The sequence below is a fragment of the Carcharhinus amblyrhynchos genome, chromosome 7, assembly GCF_965287045.1.
Source record: "Carcharhinus amblyrhynchos chromosome 7, sCarAmb.v2.hapA, whole genome shotgun sequence".
NCBI lineage: Eukaryota > Metazoa > Chordata > Chondrichthyes > Carcharhiniformes > Carcharhinidae > Carcharhinus > Carcharhinus amblyrhynchos.
Genome location: NC_137330.1, coordinates 969249 through 984404, shown reverse-complemented (window position 1 = coordinate 984404; position 15156 = coordinate 969249). Strand labels below are relative to the sequence as shown.

The 15156-nt window shown below is 51.9% G+C and overlaps 1 protein-coding gene across 1 annotated transcript; it reads right to left on the bottom strand.

The window, feature by feature from the left end:
* Positions 1 to 212: 212 nt before the first annotated feature.
* Positions 213 to 5155, bottom strand: LOC145345362 (suppressor of cytokine signaling 3-like; the record flags this gene model as incomplete). Its single annotated transcript, XM_080193179.1, has 2 exons — positions 213 to 1003; positions 4943 to 5155. Coding segments are annotated over 2 exons (966 nt in total), but the record flags the coding sequence as incomplete, so codon positions are not given.
* Positions 5156 to 15156: the final 10001 nt, after the last annotated feature.

Genomic DNA, 15156 nt, shown 5'->3' with positions numbered 1-15156 from the left:
GCTGCTGCCCCTTCCTCTCTCCTGCTGGCTGTTGCAGAGGAAGATCCCACCCGTTTTCCAAAGCAAGCGCTCAGTCCCGCTTCTCCGAAAAGTGTCCGACAGTCAATTGTCCCTTTAACTGTGGTGTGGGCCCTTTAAGAATCCGGAAGGCAGGTCCCAGGTGCCGATTAAAATTCCCGCACGGCGAGGTGGCAGCGGGTCCGCCTGCCGCCCTTTCCAAAGGTTGTGCCGTCCTCTCTGACGCCGCAGGTCAGTCCCCGATGGCATGTCTCAGGCCGCTGGGCAGTGCCAGGGTGTCCAGCTGGCCCCCCGCCTGCTGGAGGTTGAGCGCCCGACGGCAGAGGTCTTGCAGGGCGGGCACCTTGCAGAGCAGGGGGTGGCGGAGGAGCAGCGGGGCAGCCCCCTGGCCCCTGCCCCCTGCGCCGCACCCCCGGTAGAAGGCCGGCCCGGCCCCCGAGAGGCGCACGTAGTGATCGGCCAGCTTGACCACGCAGTCGTAGGCGGCGGCCGGGGTGGCCGGACCCCCTCCCTCCGTCTCCAGGTAGAAGGCCCCCCCGGGGCCCGGGGCCCGGCGCTGGCGAACCCGCAGGTTGGTGATCCCCTCCTGGGTGCGCACACTGAGGGTGAAGAGGTGCCGCGGGTCGGCAGAGTCCCGCAGGAGGAAGGTCCCCACCGGCTGGCCGGACAGCCTCTCCTTGGCCTCCACCCCCGACAGGGCGGCCCAGTAGAAGCCGCTGGACTCCAGCCGGGCCAGGGCGCTCTCCACCCTCCCCAGGTCCCCGGCAAACGCCTTGAATCGGTACCTGGCCTCCGGGCTGACGGGGGCAGCAGCGGCCGGCTGCTCATCCTCAGGTTCCAGCTTCTCCGCTCGCCCGGATGTCCTCCGGGGCACCCTCCTCCCCTTCCCCCGCCCCAAACCCTCCCGGAGTGGGGGGGGCAACGCAATATCCTCTCGTCTCCCCCTCCTCAGCCAAACCCTTCCATCAGCAGTCCCGGGACAGACCTGCAGGAAAATAGAGACAAGAATGAGTCCACTTTCCCTCTGGGATATCGTTCCAGTGAATCAGACCGGATGGAAAAGGCCTTTTGACCCATCCAGTCCGCACTAACAGTAACTATCACTAACGTGGCACCAATCCCATTTTCCTGCACTTAGGAGGAGGCCATTCAGCCCATTGAGTCTGCACCGATAACAATCCCACCCAGGCCCTCTCCCCATCACCCCACATACTTACCCCGCTAATCCCTCTAACCCACGCATCCCGGGACACTATGGGGCACAGCCAATGCACCCGACCTACACGTTGTTGGACGGTGGGAGGAAACCAGAGCATCTGGAGGAAACCCACGCAGACACGGGGAGAATGTGCAGTCTCCACACTCGTCCCACGTCCTTGAATTTCAAGAGTTCATCCAAACATTTTTTGGAAGATTGGAAGGTTTCCAGTCCCCACTTACCTTCCCAGGCAGCGCGGTCCCCATTCCCACCGCTCTCCGAGAGAAAAAGGTTTATTCTCACATCCTCTCTGAAACACCTCACCCTCAAACTCTGCCCCCTCGTGACTGAGCCCTCAGCCAAGGGGACTCTCCTTTCATCATCTTTAAGCGCTCTCGAGAAGGAACAGGAGGCCATTCAGCCCATCGAGCCTGCTCTGCCATTCAATACTCTCACTGGCTGATCGGACACTAACCATCCCCCCCCCGAACCCCCTTTACATTATCATTAATCAATAACCTATCAATCTCTGCTTGAAACAGACTCAGTGACTGAGCTCCCACATCTCTCTGGAGTAGAGAATTCCCTCTGTACATCCACACTTTCTCACTTCTTTGCATTTCAGAAACACTCTGTACGTCGATCACTCTGGAGAAAATGGATTAGTTTGCTCACTACAGATAGTCACAGAATTGTTACAGGTGCAGATGGAGGCCATTCAGCCCGTCATATCTACAGTGTCTCTCCAAACGAGCATCCATTCCATTCTCCAGCCCCGTCGCCATACCCCTACACATGGCTTCTATTCTAATAACCATCCAATCCCCACTCAAATGTGTCAAGTGGACCTGCCTCCATCACACTTCCAGGCGGAACATTCCAGATCCCAATCACTCACAAGGCGGAGAAGATTGTTCTCACATCACATGAGTGGTTCAGTGGTTAGCTCGGCTGCCTCACAGCGCCAGGGACCCGGGTTCAAGTCTGGCCTTGGGCCACTGGCAGTGTGGAGTCTGCACATTCTCCCCATGTCTGCGTGGGTTTCCTCCGGGTGCTCCAGCTTCCTCCCACACTCCAAAGATGTGTGGGTTAGGTGGATTCGAGTCATAGAGGTTTACAGCAGGGAAACAGGCCCTTCAGCCCAACTTGTCCATGCTGCCCCTTTTTTATTAAACCCCTAAGCTAATCCCAATTGCCCTCATGTGACCCATATCCCTCTGTACCCATCGTACCCACGTCACTGTCTAAATGCTTTTTAAAAGGCAAAATTGTACCCGTCTCTGCTACTGCCTCTGGAAGCTTGTCCCAGACACTCACCACCCTCTGTGTGAAAAAATTGCCCCTCTAGACACTTTTCTATCTCTCCCCTCTCACCTTAAACCTATACCCTCTAGTTTTAGACTCCCCTACCTTTGGGAAAAGATATTGACTATCTAGCTGATCTGTGCCCCTCATTATTTTATAGACCTCTATAAGATCACCCCTCAGCCTCCTACACTCCAGAGGAAAAAGTCCCAGTCTATCCAGCCTCTCCTTATAACTCAATCCATCAAGTCCCAGCAGCATCCTAGTAAATCTTTTCTGCACTCTTTCTAGTTTAATAATATCCTTTCTATAATAGGGTGACCAGAACTGTACACAGTATTCCAAGTGTGGCCTTACCAATGTCTTGTACAACTTCAACAAGACATCCCAACTCCTGTATTCAATGTTCTGACCGATGAAACCAAGCATGCTGAATGTCTTCTTCACCACTCTGTCCACCTGTGACTCCACTTTCAAGGAGCTATGAACATGTACCCCTAGATCTCTTTGTTCTGTAACTCTCCCCAACGCCCTACCTTTAACTGAGTAAGTCCTGCCCTGGTTCGATCTACCAAAATACATCACCTCACATTTATCTAAATTAAACTCCATCTGCCATTCGTCAGCCCAGTGGCCCAGTTGATCAAGATCCCGTTGCAATAGGAGATAACTTTCTTCACTGTCCACTATGCCACATATCCTGGTGTTATCTGCAAACTTACTAACCAGGCCCCCTATATTCTCATCCAAATTGGCTGTGCTAAATTGCCACTTAGTGTCAGGGGAATTAACAGGGTAAATGCATGGGGTTACGGGGATAGGGCTGGGGTGGGGTTGTTGTCGGTGCAGACTCGATGGGTCGAATGGCTTCCTTCTGTACTGTCAGGATCCTATGGATTCTACGTCACGTTTGGTTCTTTTAAATCTGTCCCCCTCTCATTCTCCATGCTTTTTACAACTGGGAACAGTTTGTCCCTCTCTACTCTGTCCTGCTCCCCACCCCTCTGGAGATAACCAGTTTCACATCGATCCTTCCTGTAATGTGGGCCCCAGAGCTGTACACAATATCCCAGCCGAGAACTAACTAAATTCAGCACAACTTCCCCTGCTCTTGTACTCTGTGCCCCTACTAATACAGCCCAGGTTACTATTTACTTTATTAACCATCCTCGCAGTCAGTCCTTTCACCCTCCTTGATACACAGACGCACCCGGCTCTCTCTGTACGGTACAGACCCTCGCTTTAGGAGCACGGTATATTTAAGAATCAGGCAAGATGCTGGATCAGCTGGGGTGGGATCTGCTGCGAGGGAGAAGCAAGAGTTCAAAGGCTCGATTGCAAAATCATCTCTTCAGACCAGGAGCAGTTGCTCATCTGCACTGCACATGCGGAATGACCCAAACTAGTTTCCCCCCCAACAACACACACACACACACACACACACATACACACACATACACCTCCCCCCCAACACACACTTCCCCCACACACTGATACACCTCCCCCCCCAACACACACTTCCCCCACACACTGATACACCTCCCCCCCCAACACACACTTCCCCCACACACTGATACACCTCCCCCCCCAACACACACTTCCCCCACACACTGATACACCTCCCCCCCCAACACACACTTCCCCCACACACTGATACACCTCCCCCCCCAACACACACTTCCCCCACACACTGATACACCTCCCCCCCCAACACACACTTCCCCCACACACTGATACACCTCCCCCCCCAACACACACTTCCCCCACACACTGATACACCTCCCCCCCCAACACACACTTCCCCCACACACTGATACACCTCCCCCCCCAACACACACTTCCCCCACACACTGATACACCTCCCCCCCCAACACACACTTCCCCCACACACTGATACACCTCCCCCCCCAACACACACTTCCCCCACACACTGATACACCTCCCCCCCCCAACACACACTTCCCCCACACACTGATACACCTCCCCCCCCAACACACACTTCCCCCACACACTGATACACCTCCCCCCCCAACACACACTTCCCCCACACACTGATACACCTCCCCCCAACACACACACACTCTTACATACGCCTCCCCCACCCCCCCAACACACACACACACACAGTGACTAGTCCAGGTGGGATTATTAATGTAATCCTTCCTCTCTTCCCCTCCACTTCAACTAAACACCCAACACTTTTAAACAAAATAAAACCTCAGGTTGAAGGATGAAATGAGACGAATCCAATGTGTGGATGGATTTATCTGAGTGCTAGCACAAGGACGATGGCCCGAAGGGTCTCCCTCTGCACTGGAAGGCGCGGGGGGGAGGGGCAATGATTTGCCAGAGCTGAAAGACACAGACACCCACAACTTTTCCATGCACAGAATAATCAAACGTTGCAAATAAAATACTCACTTCAAATCTCTCAGTTGTGCACGGATTCTGGTGGGATTCCTGTGAGAATGTTTCAGGAAGGGGAAAGGGATTGTTACAGCACACACAGGGGTGCACACATTGCAGGAGGGGGTGGCTGGGGGGATCCAGACAGAGACAGAAACCTGCTAACACAAACTTTGGGAAACTCTGCAAAGTGTCTCTGCAACTTGTCCCCAGCCCTGGGCTCAGCTGTCAATCACCCGGCCCCCTCCCCAGGGACACGCGGGGTCCTAGCGCCCGCCCGCCCTCCGGACACACCACAAACTGCAGCCTCCCTCCCCACAGCCCGCACAGCCGATTGGCTGGAGGCCAGGCCAGGCCCCGCCCCCCTCCTGGGGATTACTGGAAGAGGCTGCAATCAGATGGGAAGCGACATGGGATTCTGGTAAAGGGGGGCAGGGTTAGAGGTAAAGGGGAGGAGAATGTCTGTCTGTGTGAGAGAGACACACACACACAGATACAGATAGAGAGGGACACAGTAACATAGAAACCACACACAGATACAGATAGAGAGGGACACAGTAACATAGAAACACACACACAGATACAGATAGAGAGGGACACAGTAACATAGAAACACACACACAGATACAGATAGAGAGGGACACAGTAACATAGAAACACACACACAGATACAGATAGAGAGGGACACACAGTGACATAGAAACACACACAGATACACAGACACACACACAGATACAGATAGAGAGAGACACACAGTGACATAGAAACACACACACAGATACACAGAGAGAGACACACAGTGACATAGAAACACACACACAGATACAGATAGAGAGGGACACACAGTGACATAGAAACACACACACAGAATCAGATAGACAGAGAGGGACACACAGTAACATAGAAACACACACACAGATACAGATAGAGAGAGACACACAGTGACATAGAAACACACACACAGATACACAGAGAGAGACACACACAGATACAGACAGACAGAGAGAGACACACACACAGATACAGATAGAGAGGGACACACAGTGACAAAGAAACACACACACACAGATACAGATAGAGAGGGACACACAGTGACATAGAAACACACACAGATACACAGAGAGAGACACACACAGTGACATAGAAACACACACAGATACACAGAGACACACACATAGATACAGATAGACAGAGACACACAGTGACATAGAAACACACACACAGATACAGATAGACAGAGAGGGACACACAGTGACATAGAAACACACACAGAGAGACACACACACAGATACAGATAGAGAGAGACACACAGTGACATCGAAAACACACACAGATACACAGAGAGACACACACACAGATACAGATAGAGAGAGACACACAGTGACATCGAAACACACACAGATACACAGAGAGACACACACACAGATACAGATAGAGAGAGACACACAGTGACGTAGAAACACACACAGATACACAGAGAGAGACACACACACAGATACAGATAGAGAGAGACACACAGTGACATAGAAACACACACACAGATACACAGAGAGAGACACACAGTGACATAGAAACACACACAGATACACAGAGAGAGACACACAGTGACATAGAAACACACACAGATACACAGAGAGACACACACACAGATACAGATAGAGAGAGACACACTGACATAGAAACACACACAGATACACAGAGAGAGAGGCACAGAGATACAGATAGAGAGAGACACACAGTGACATAGAAACACACACACAGAGACACACACACAGATACAGATAGAGAGAGACACACTGACATAGAAACACACACAGATACACAGACACACACACAGATAGATAGAGAGAGACACACAGTGACATAGAAACACACACAGATACACAGAGAGAGACACACACACAGACACACACTCACAGGCAGAGAGACACAAAGGCAGAGAAAGATGGGCTCAAAGACAAACGGGAGGGGATGAGAGGGGAGGGGAGGGGAGGGGAGGGGAGGGGAGGGGATGAGAGGGGAGGGGAGGGGAGGGGAGGGGATGAGAGGGGAGGGGAGGGAGGGGAGGGGATGAGAGGGGAGGGGAGGGGATGAGAGGGGAGGGGAGGGGAGGGGAGGGGAGGGGGGAGGGGATGAGAGGGGAGGGGATGAGGGGGGAGGGGATGAGGGGGGAGGGGATGGGGGGGAGGGGGAGGGGATGGGGGGAGGGGGAGGGGATGAGGGGGGAGGGGATGGGGGAGGGGATGAGGGGGGAGGGGATGAGGGGACAGAGGGGAGGGGATGAGGGGGAGGGGATGGGGGAGGGGATGAGGGGGGCGGGGACGGGATGAGGGGGAGGGGACAGGGGGGAGGGGATGAGGGGGAGGGGACGGGAGAGGGGGGAGGGGACAGGGGGAGGGGATGAGGGGGGTAGGGGACAGGGGGAGGGGTTGAGAGGGGAGGGGATGAGGGGGGAGGGGATGACGGGGAGGGGATGAGGGGGGTAGGGGATGAGGGGGAGGGGATGGGGGAGGGGATGAGGGGGGAGGGGACGGGATGAGGGGGAGGGGATGGGGGGAGGGGACAGGGGGAGGGGATGAGGGGGGTAGGGGACAGGGGAGGGGTTGAGAGGGGAGGGGGGAGGGGATGACAAGGAGGGGATGAGGGGGGGTAGGGGATGAGGCCAGAGCGGGGAGAGGGTGGAGGGAGAGGGTGGAGGGGGGGATGAGGAGGGTGGGGGGAGGGGATGTTGGGGGAAGGGGATGAGGGGGGAGAGGGTGGAGGGAGGGGATGAGGGGAGAGAGGGTGGGGGGAGAGGGTGGGGGGAGGGGATGTTGGGGGAAGGGGATGAGGGGGGAGAGGGTGGGGGGAGGGGATGTTGGGGGAAGGGGATGAGGAGGGAGAGGGTGGGGGGAGGGGATGTGGGGGTAGGGGTTGAGGGGGAGAGGGTGTGGGGGGGAAGAGTGTGTGAGGGGGAGAGGGTGGTGGGGAGGGGATGAGAGGGGAGGGGGAGGGGATGACGGGGAGGGGATGTGGGGGGAGGGCAGGAGGGGATGAGGGGGAGGGGATGAGGGGGAGGGGATGAGGGGGGAGAGGGTGGGGGGAGGGGATGAGGGGAGGAGAGGGTGGGGGGGAGGTGAGGATGGGGGAGAAGGAGGGTGGATGGGGAGGGGGAAGGCAAGGGGGGGAGGGAGAGGAGAGAGGGGAGGGGATGGGGGGGGACGAGAGGGGAGGGGGTGGGGGTGGGGGGAGGGGAGGATGAGAGGGGAGGGGGAGGATGGGGGGAGGGGATGAGGGGGGAGGATGGGGAGGGGGAAGTGGGGAGGGGATGGGGGGAGGGGCACGATGAGGGGGAGGGGATGAGGGGGAAGGGGGAGGGGATGAGGGGGTTGGGGATGGAGGGGGGAGGGAGGGGACGGGGAGGGGATGAGGGGGTGGGGAGGATGGACAGGGGAGGGGATGAGGGGGGAGGGTAGGTGACGGTTGGGGAGGGGATGGTGGGAGGGTGGGGAGGGGAGGGGATCATGGGGGAGGTGATGGGATGGGGGACCGTAGGGGTTGGGGCGGAGGGGAGGAGGTGGGGCAGAGAGGGGGGAGGGGATGAGGGGGAGGGGGAGGGGGAAGTGGATGAGGGGGAGGGGGGAGGGTGAGGGGTGACGGGGGAGGGGAAGGGGGGAGGGGATGATGGGGGAGGGGATGAGTGGGAGGGGATGAGGGGGGGAGGGGAAGCGGATGATGGGGAGGGGATTGGGGGGGAGGGGATGAGGGGGGAGTGGGGAGGGGTTGTGAATCTTCCACCCCCAAGGGATTGTGGGTGTTCCATGGCCAAATGCGGTGGGGGGGGGCGGTGGTGGCGGGGACAGATATTTCAGCCTCTCAGGGAAATTATGGGATGGTGGAGGAGGCAGGACATTTTGAGGTTGAAATAAGGAATTCCACAATTGGATATGGACGGGTTAGGTGAGCGGACAAAAATGTGGCAGATGGAGTTTACCGGGGGATAAGTGCGAGGTTATCGGTTTTTGTTCAGAGGAATCAAAAGAGCAACTTATTATCTAAATGGAGAGAAGTTACAAAGTGCTTCAGTGCAGAGGGATCTGGGTGTCCTTGTGAATGAATCGCTGAAAGTTAGTGCGCAGGTACAGCAGGAAGGCAGACGGAATCTTGGCATTCATTGCGAATGGGAAAGAGAGTGAAAGTCAGGATGTGTTGCTGTATCTGTACAGGACAGAGACCACATCTGGAGCACTGCGCACAGTTTGGGTCCTCTTGAGGAAGGATGTAGTGGCATTGGAGGTGGTTCGGAGGAGGTTCACCAGATTGATTCCACGGATGAGGGATTTGTCTTGCAAAGAGAGATTGGGCTGCTACTCACTGGAGTTCAGACGAACGAGGGGAGGGATCTAATTGATGTGTATAAGATGCTAAGGGGGAATTGACAGGATGGGCGTAGCGAGGACGCTCCCCTTGTGGAACATTCTAGAACGAGAGGCCATAGTTTGTAGCTAAGGTGGGGGGGGGGGGGGGGTCAGATTTGAAATGGAAATGAGGAGGAATAACTTCACTCAAAGGCTGGTGAATCTGTCTATCCCAGAGTGCAGTGGATGCCCGGGACACTGAGCGGATTTAAGGAACAGATGGATCAGTTTATAATGAGCCGCAGGATGAAGGGTTCCGGTGAACGGGCAGGAAAGTGGAGATGAGGTGAGATGGGACATGATAGTATAGAATGGTGGAGCAGGGGCTGAATGGCCTCCTCCTGAGAGAGGTTTCATGGGAAGAAATGAAGGGGTTCAGTGACGAGCAACGACTGGGAAGGTTGAGGCGCTTCTTGAAGCGATGAATGTTAAGAAGGGACCCAACTGAGACGTTTAAGATGGTGAGATGTTTGGTGTCGGCTGAGGAAAATTCTTCCCCTTTGGCAAGTGCGTCAGTAAGCAGAGATTCTACATTGTTGGAAGGAGAGCTGGTGGTGATATGCAGGATGTTAAGCAGAGAACCCTGTAAGAGTGAGGCATCATAAATATCTGAGCATCGAAATTGAGAAGCAAGCCCTTTCCATGCTGCCACCATGGAATAGAATCACTGGTGCTCTCCCTCCACTGACTGTCCTGTGTTCGAGACAAGGAGGACCTCCCGCCTATCGCACGACCAAGTCAGCCAGGAGGTGAGTTCTGGCACGCTGACCGTACAGCCCAGCTGGGTTCTAATGCTTGCAAAGACAGGGGCAGTGGGGAGGGTGGATTGGTGGTGCCTGCGTCTGAAAGCCTCGGTAGAGTTTTGGATGTACTCCGCCGGTTTGTGCTGGCAAAACTCAGAAGGTAACAGTCGAGTGTTGGATGTGTTAAAGCTGGGATGGGTAAAGTACATTGTCTGTCCTGGTCATGATATGTAGGTCAGTAACTTCTCCAGCTGGCTACAGATCCAAATCTGTGCTATACCGATTCACCTCAGTGTGACCACCCAACACCCAGGTTTCTTTAATAAATAACAAGCATTTGTTTATTATCAAGCTGTACATTTGTTTATCACCGGGCTGGCACAGTGGTTGGCACTGCTGCCTCACAGTACCAAAGACCCGGGTTCGATTCCTGGCTTGGGTCACTGTCTGCGTAGAGCCTCCCTGTGTCTGTGTGGGTTTCCTCTGGGTGCTCCAGTTTCCTCCCACAGTCAAAAAGACACTCTGAATTCATTAGCCATGCTGAATTCTCCCTCAGAGTTCCCGAACAGGAGTGCGGCAACTAGGGGATTTTCACAATAACTTCATTGCAGTGTTAATGTAAGCCTATTTGTGACACTAATAAATAAACTTTAAGACTTCTCAATAGAAAGGCAAAGCTTATTGACACACGCAATGAAATTGGAAAGAATAATGATTACCCTTTCCATCTACACTAATTCCCACAAACACACCAAACATAACCGAGAAATGCTGCCAATGATTAAAAGTCAATGTTTGAAGGTAAAAGGATATGTTATAATTCAGCTCAGAAACTCCAAGTCGTTTTACAAAGTCAGCCTGGATTGTAAGTTTTGCACTTTGAACTTTGGTACATGTAAGAAGAAGATGTTTTACTCCAGGTATGATTCAAAAGACCCACTAGGGAGCTTTTATCAAACACTGTTTATTTATGTAACATGTATACAAAGAAAATTAGCAATAGCTTTTGCCAATTACAAATAAGAAAAAAAACATGATGTTGTATAATCCTCAACAGCTTAATGTAAGCCTAGATTTAGCACAGAAAGTAAGTATGCTCATGTGATGCTGGATTTTGCAGCTTTGCAACACCCCTTTTGTGGTTTACCCCTTTGCAAGTTGAGTTGTGTGGAGCCTGGAACTTTCAGCACACTTCAAGAAACAGAGACACTCCTCGCTTCTAGTTGCTAGCTAAGAACAAAAGAAATAGGAGCAGGAGTTGGCCATCTAGCCCTTCGAGCCTGCCCCGCCATTCAATAAGATCATGGCTGATCTGTCGTGGCTCAGTTCCACATTCCCGCCCTCTCCCCATAACCCTTAATCCCCTCTCTTATCAAAAACCCATCAACCCGCGTCTTAAAAATATTTAGCGAGGTAGCCTCCACCACTTCAACGGGCAGAGAATTCCAGAGATTCACCACCCTTTGAGTGAAGAAGTTCCTCCTCAACTCTGTTCTAAACCGCCTCCCCTTTATCTTGAGGCTGTGCCCCCTAGTCCTACTGTCCTTTCTGAGCGGGAAGAGTCTCTCCACCTCTATCCTATCCATCCCATTCATCATCTTATACGTCTCAATGAGATCTCCCCTCACTCTTCTAAACTCTAACAAGTACAAGCCTAGTTTATTCAGCCTCTCCTCATAGCTCAACCCCCTCAACTCCGGCATCAGCCTAGTAAACCTCCTCTGCACTCCCTCCAAGGCCAAAATACCCTTGCGTAAGTACGGCGCCCAAAACTGCACACAGTACTCCAGCTGCGGCCTCACCAATGCCCTATACAGCCGCAGCAAGACCTCCCTACTTTTATATTCAATCCCCCTCGCTATGAAGGCCAGCATCCCATTCGCCTTCCTGACCACCTGCTGCACCTGCAAGCTGGGTTTTTGCGACTCATGCACAAGGACCCCGAGGTCCCTCTGCACCGTCGCCTGCTGCAGTTTTTCGCCACGTAAGTAATAATCCTTCCTACCATTCTTCCTACCAAAGTGGACCACCTCGCACTTGCCAACATTAAATTCCATTTGCCAGTTCCTGGCCCATTCGCCCAGCCTATCTAGATCCTTCTGCAGACTCTCCACACCCTCCGCACAATATGCCATTCCACCAATCTTGGTGTCATCAGCAAATTTTGACACCATACACTCGGTTCCCTCCTCCAGATCATCTATATAAATGGTAAATAGCTGAGGCCCCAGCACCGACCCCTGGGGCACTCCACTAGTCACCATCCGCCAATCCGAATAGCACCCATTGACCCCCACTCTCTGCCTCCTATTTGACAACCAGTCCTCTATCCACGCTAACACCCTACCCCCAACTCCATGCCCCCTGACCTTCTGTAATAACCTCTTGTGAGGTACCTTGTCAAACGCCTTCTGAAAATCAAGACCACATCCACTGGCTCTCCTCTATCCACTGCCCTAGACACATCCTCATAGAACTCCAGTAAATTTGTCAGACACGACTTCCCCTTAACGAAACTGTGCTGCGTCTGCTCTATCAAGCAATTCCCCTCAAGATGCCTCGCTATTTCCTCCTTGATGACAGATTCTAACATTTTACCAACAACAGACGTTAAACTAACCGGCCTATAATTCCCTGCCTTTTGCCTGGCACCCTTCTTAAACAACGGCGTAACATTAGCCGTTTTCCAATCTTCTGGCACTTCCCCGGAATCCCACGACGTTTGGAAAATAACCACCAAGGCATCCACTATCACCTCCGCCATTTCTTTCAGAAAAGCCAGCCACTTGGAGCTAAATTTCCAATATCAGGGAGAAGGACACAGAAACACACTGCTTGCAGTCTGGAGTTCAACTGCTTCTAACTAGCTGAACTAAAAGTAACTCTGGATTTCCCTCTGAAGGAACCACCTGACCTTGAGCTGTCAATTAGTCTTCCCCCAACAATTCAAAAGGATCGTAAAACTAGTCAATCTCCAGGATACTGCATTAGGCCCAAATTTAAAAAAAAACCATTGCTGCAATTATCCTGCTGCAGCAACCATAAAAGATATCGGTACAGACAGTACAGCAACAAGCACAAAATACCCAGAACCTCTTAAGAGAACCGAAGAGAAAGATGATTAAAATACATTCCTAAAGGTACAGTATCATCCCAGTTAGATGATGGAATTGTTTAATTAATTCATTCATGGGATGTGTGTGTCGCTGTGGGGGCGATTCTGGAGCTTTCGGTGGAGCTTGCAACAGCTCCCAATCAGTTGATGTATTTTCCTCCACAGTGAAATCAAAGGCAGCTTTTAAACTCTGCTTCCCTGACACGGATTTGCTGGAAGGGAACAGCCTCCAATGCCATACGCTGAACTGGATGTGACCCTGAGAGCTCGATCCCCTCTCTCACCTCACCCACTGCAACTTCAGACACAGACACACACAAACACGTAGAGACACACACACACACATGCACACACAGACACACACACACAAACATGCAGATACACACACACACGCACAAACACGCACACACTCACGCACGCACAAACACGCATACGCAAGCACACACATGCTGTGGGAGCAATGGCTTTCCAATTGTGGTTGGATTTGAGAATTCTTTTGTGTCAATCACAAAACGTTAGCCTGCAACTTCAGCGGCTCATTGGGAAGGTCACTGGAACGTTGATCTTTATTCCAAAGGGAATGGAATATAAAAATAGGGAAGTCTTGCTCAAACTATCCAAGGCACTAATAAGATCGCGCCTGTTGGTCCCCTTATCTAAGGAAAGATTGGGCAGGTTGGGGGTCTGTACTCATTGGAGTTCAGAAGAATGAGACCTTACTGAGATGTATCAGATTCTCAGGGTGAGGGGTGGGGGTTGACAGAGTAGGTGCTCAGACATTGTTGGGGAGAGTAATTATAGATTGGGAGGTAGGAAATTAGAACTTGGTGTTTGTAAAAGTGTAAAATGCTCGGGGGGAAAGCATTGCATGGTCCCTTTAAAAAGTGATGCCTTTTCTGTGTTTAAAGATGTAAGTACACAGAGAGCCCAAACTGAAACATTTATATCAAAAGGCCAAGCAGCTGTGTTACCAAGACAACACACTTCTGATTTTAGCCAATCAATCTGAATCAGGCACTTTGATACCAAGATAATATTAAATTTAAATCTGATGGTTTTGACAACCTCGGGCCAATCCTATTATGGGAAATATTGATATGTCATCACAGGTATAAAAGAGGGTAGCAGTGGGATGAAAAGAGAGAGCAACTGCCACCTGCCAGAGAGAGAGAGAGAATCACTGGCACTCATAGCTTCATCTATGTCTTGGAGAAAGAAAGCAAAGGTACCACAGAAGAACAAAGTTCCAGACAGAAGAATCAACAGAGAAGGCCCAGAATATTCTGGAAAAGACAAAACCTGGCTGTAATTTAGAGAGTGACTAAATTCTATTTTTGTTAATGAGTGGGAATTGCATTTATTTGAGCAGCATTCTATTAGAATCATGCTTTATTCAGGAATAATTTTATTCCTGAAGGGATTTATTTTGTTTGTTAATACATTAGTTAATTTCATTTTGTATTTAACCACTAGAGGTTGCTGAAGAGCAGGTCACACCACTTCACACACACTTTTTACACCTCATAAGGTGAAGTCCTCCTCTTTCAGTGTTGGTTCTCAAAGAGAGGGATCCACCTCTGCTTTATAACACCCCCTAGTGGGAGAGTCCAGAGGGCATAATTTCAGAGTGAGAGGTCACCCATAGAAACATAAAACCATAGATAATAGAAGTAGGAGTAGGCCATTCGGTCCTTTGATCCTGCCCCACTATTCATTCTGATCATGGCTGATCATCAAATTCAATATCCTGATTCCCCCCCATCTCCCCCATTTCCCCCATCTCCCTTGGTCCCTTTAGCACCAAGAGTGATATCTAATTTTTTCTTGAAATCACTCAGCATTTTGACCTCAACTACATTCTCTGGTAGCGAATCCCACACATTCTCTGGGTGAAGAAATTTTTCCCCACCTCAGTTCTAAAAGGTTTACCCCTTATCTAACTATAATCCCGAGTTCTGGACTCCCCCCACCATT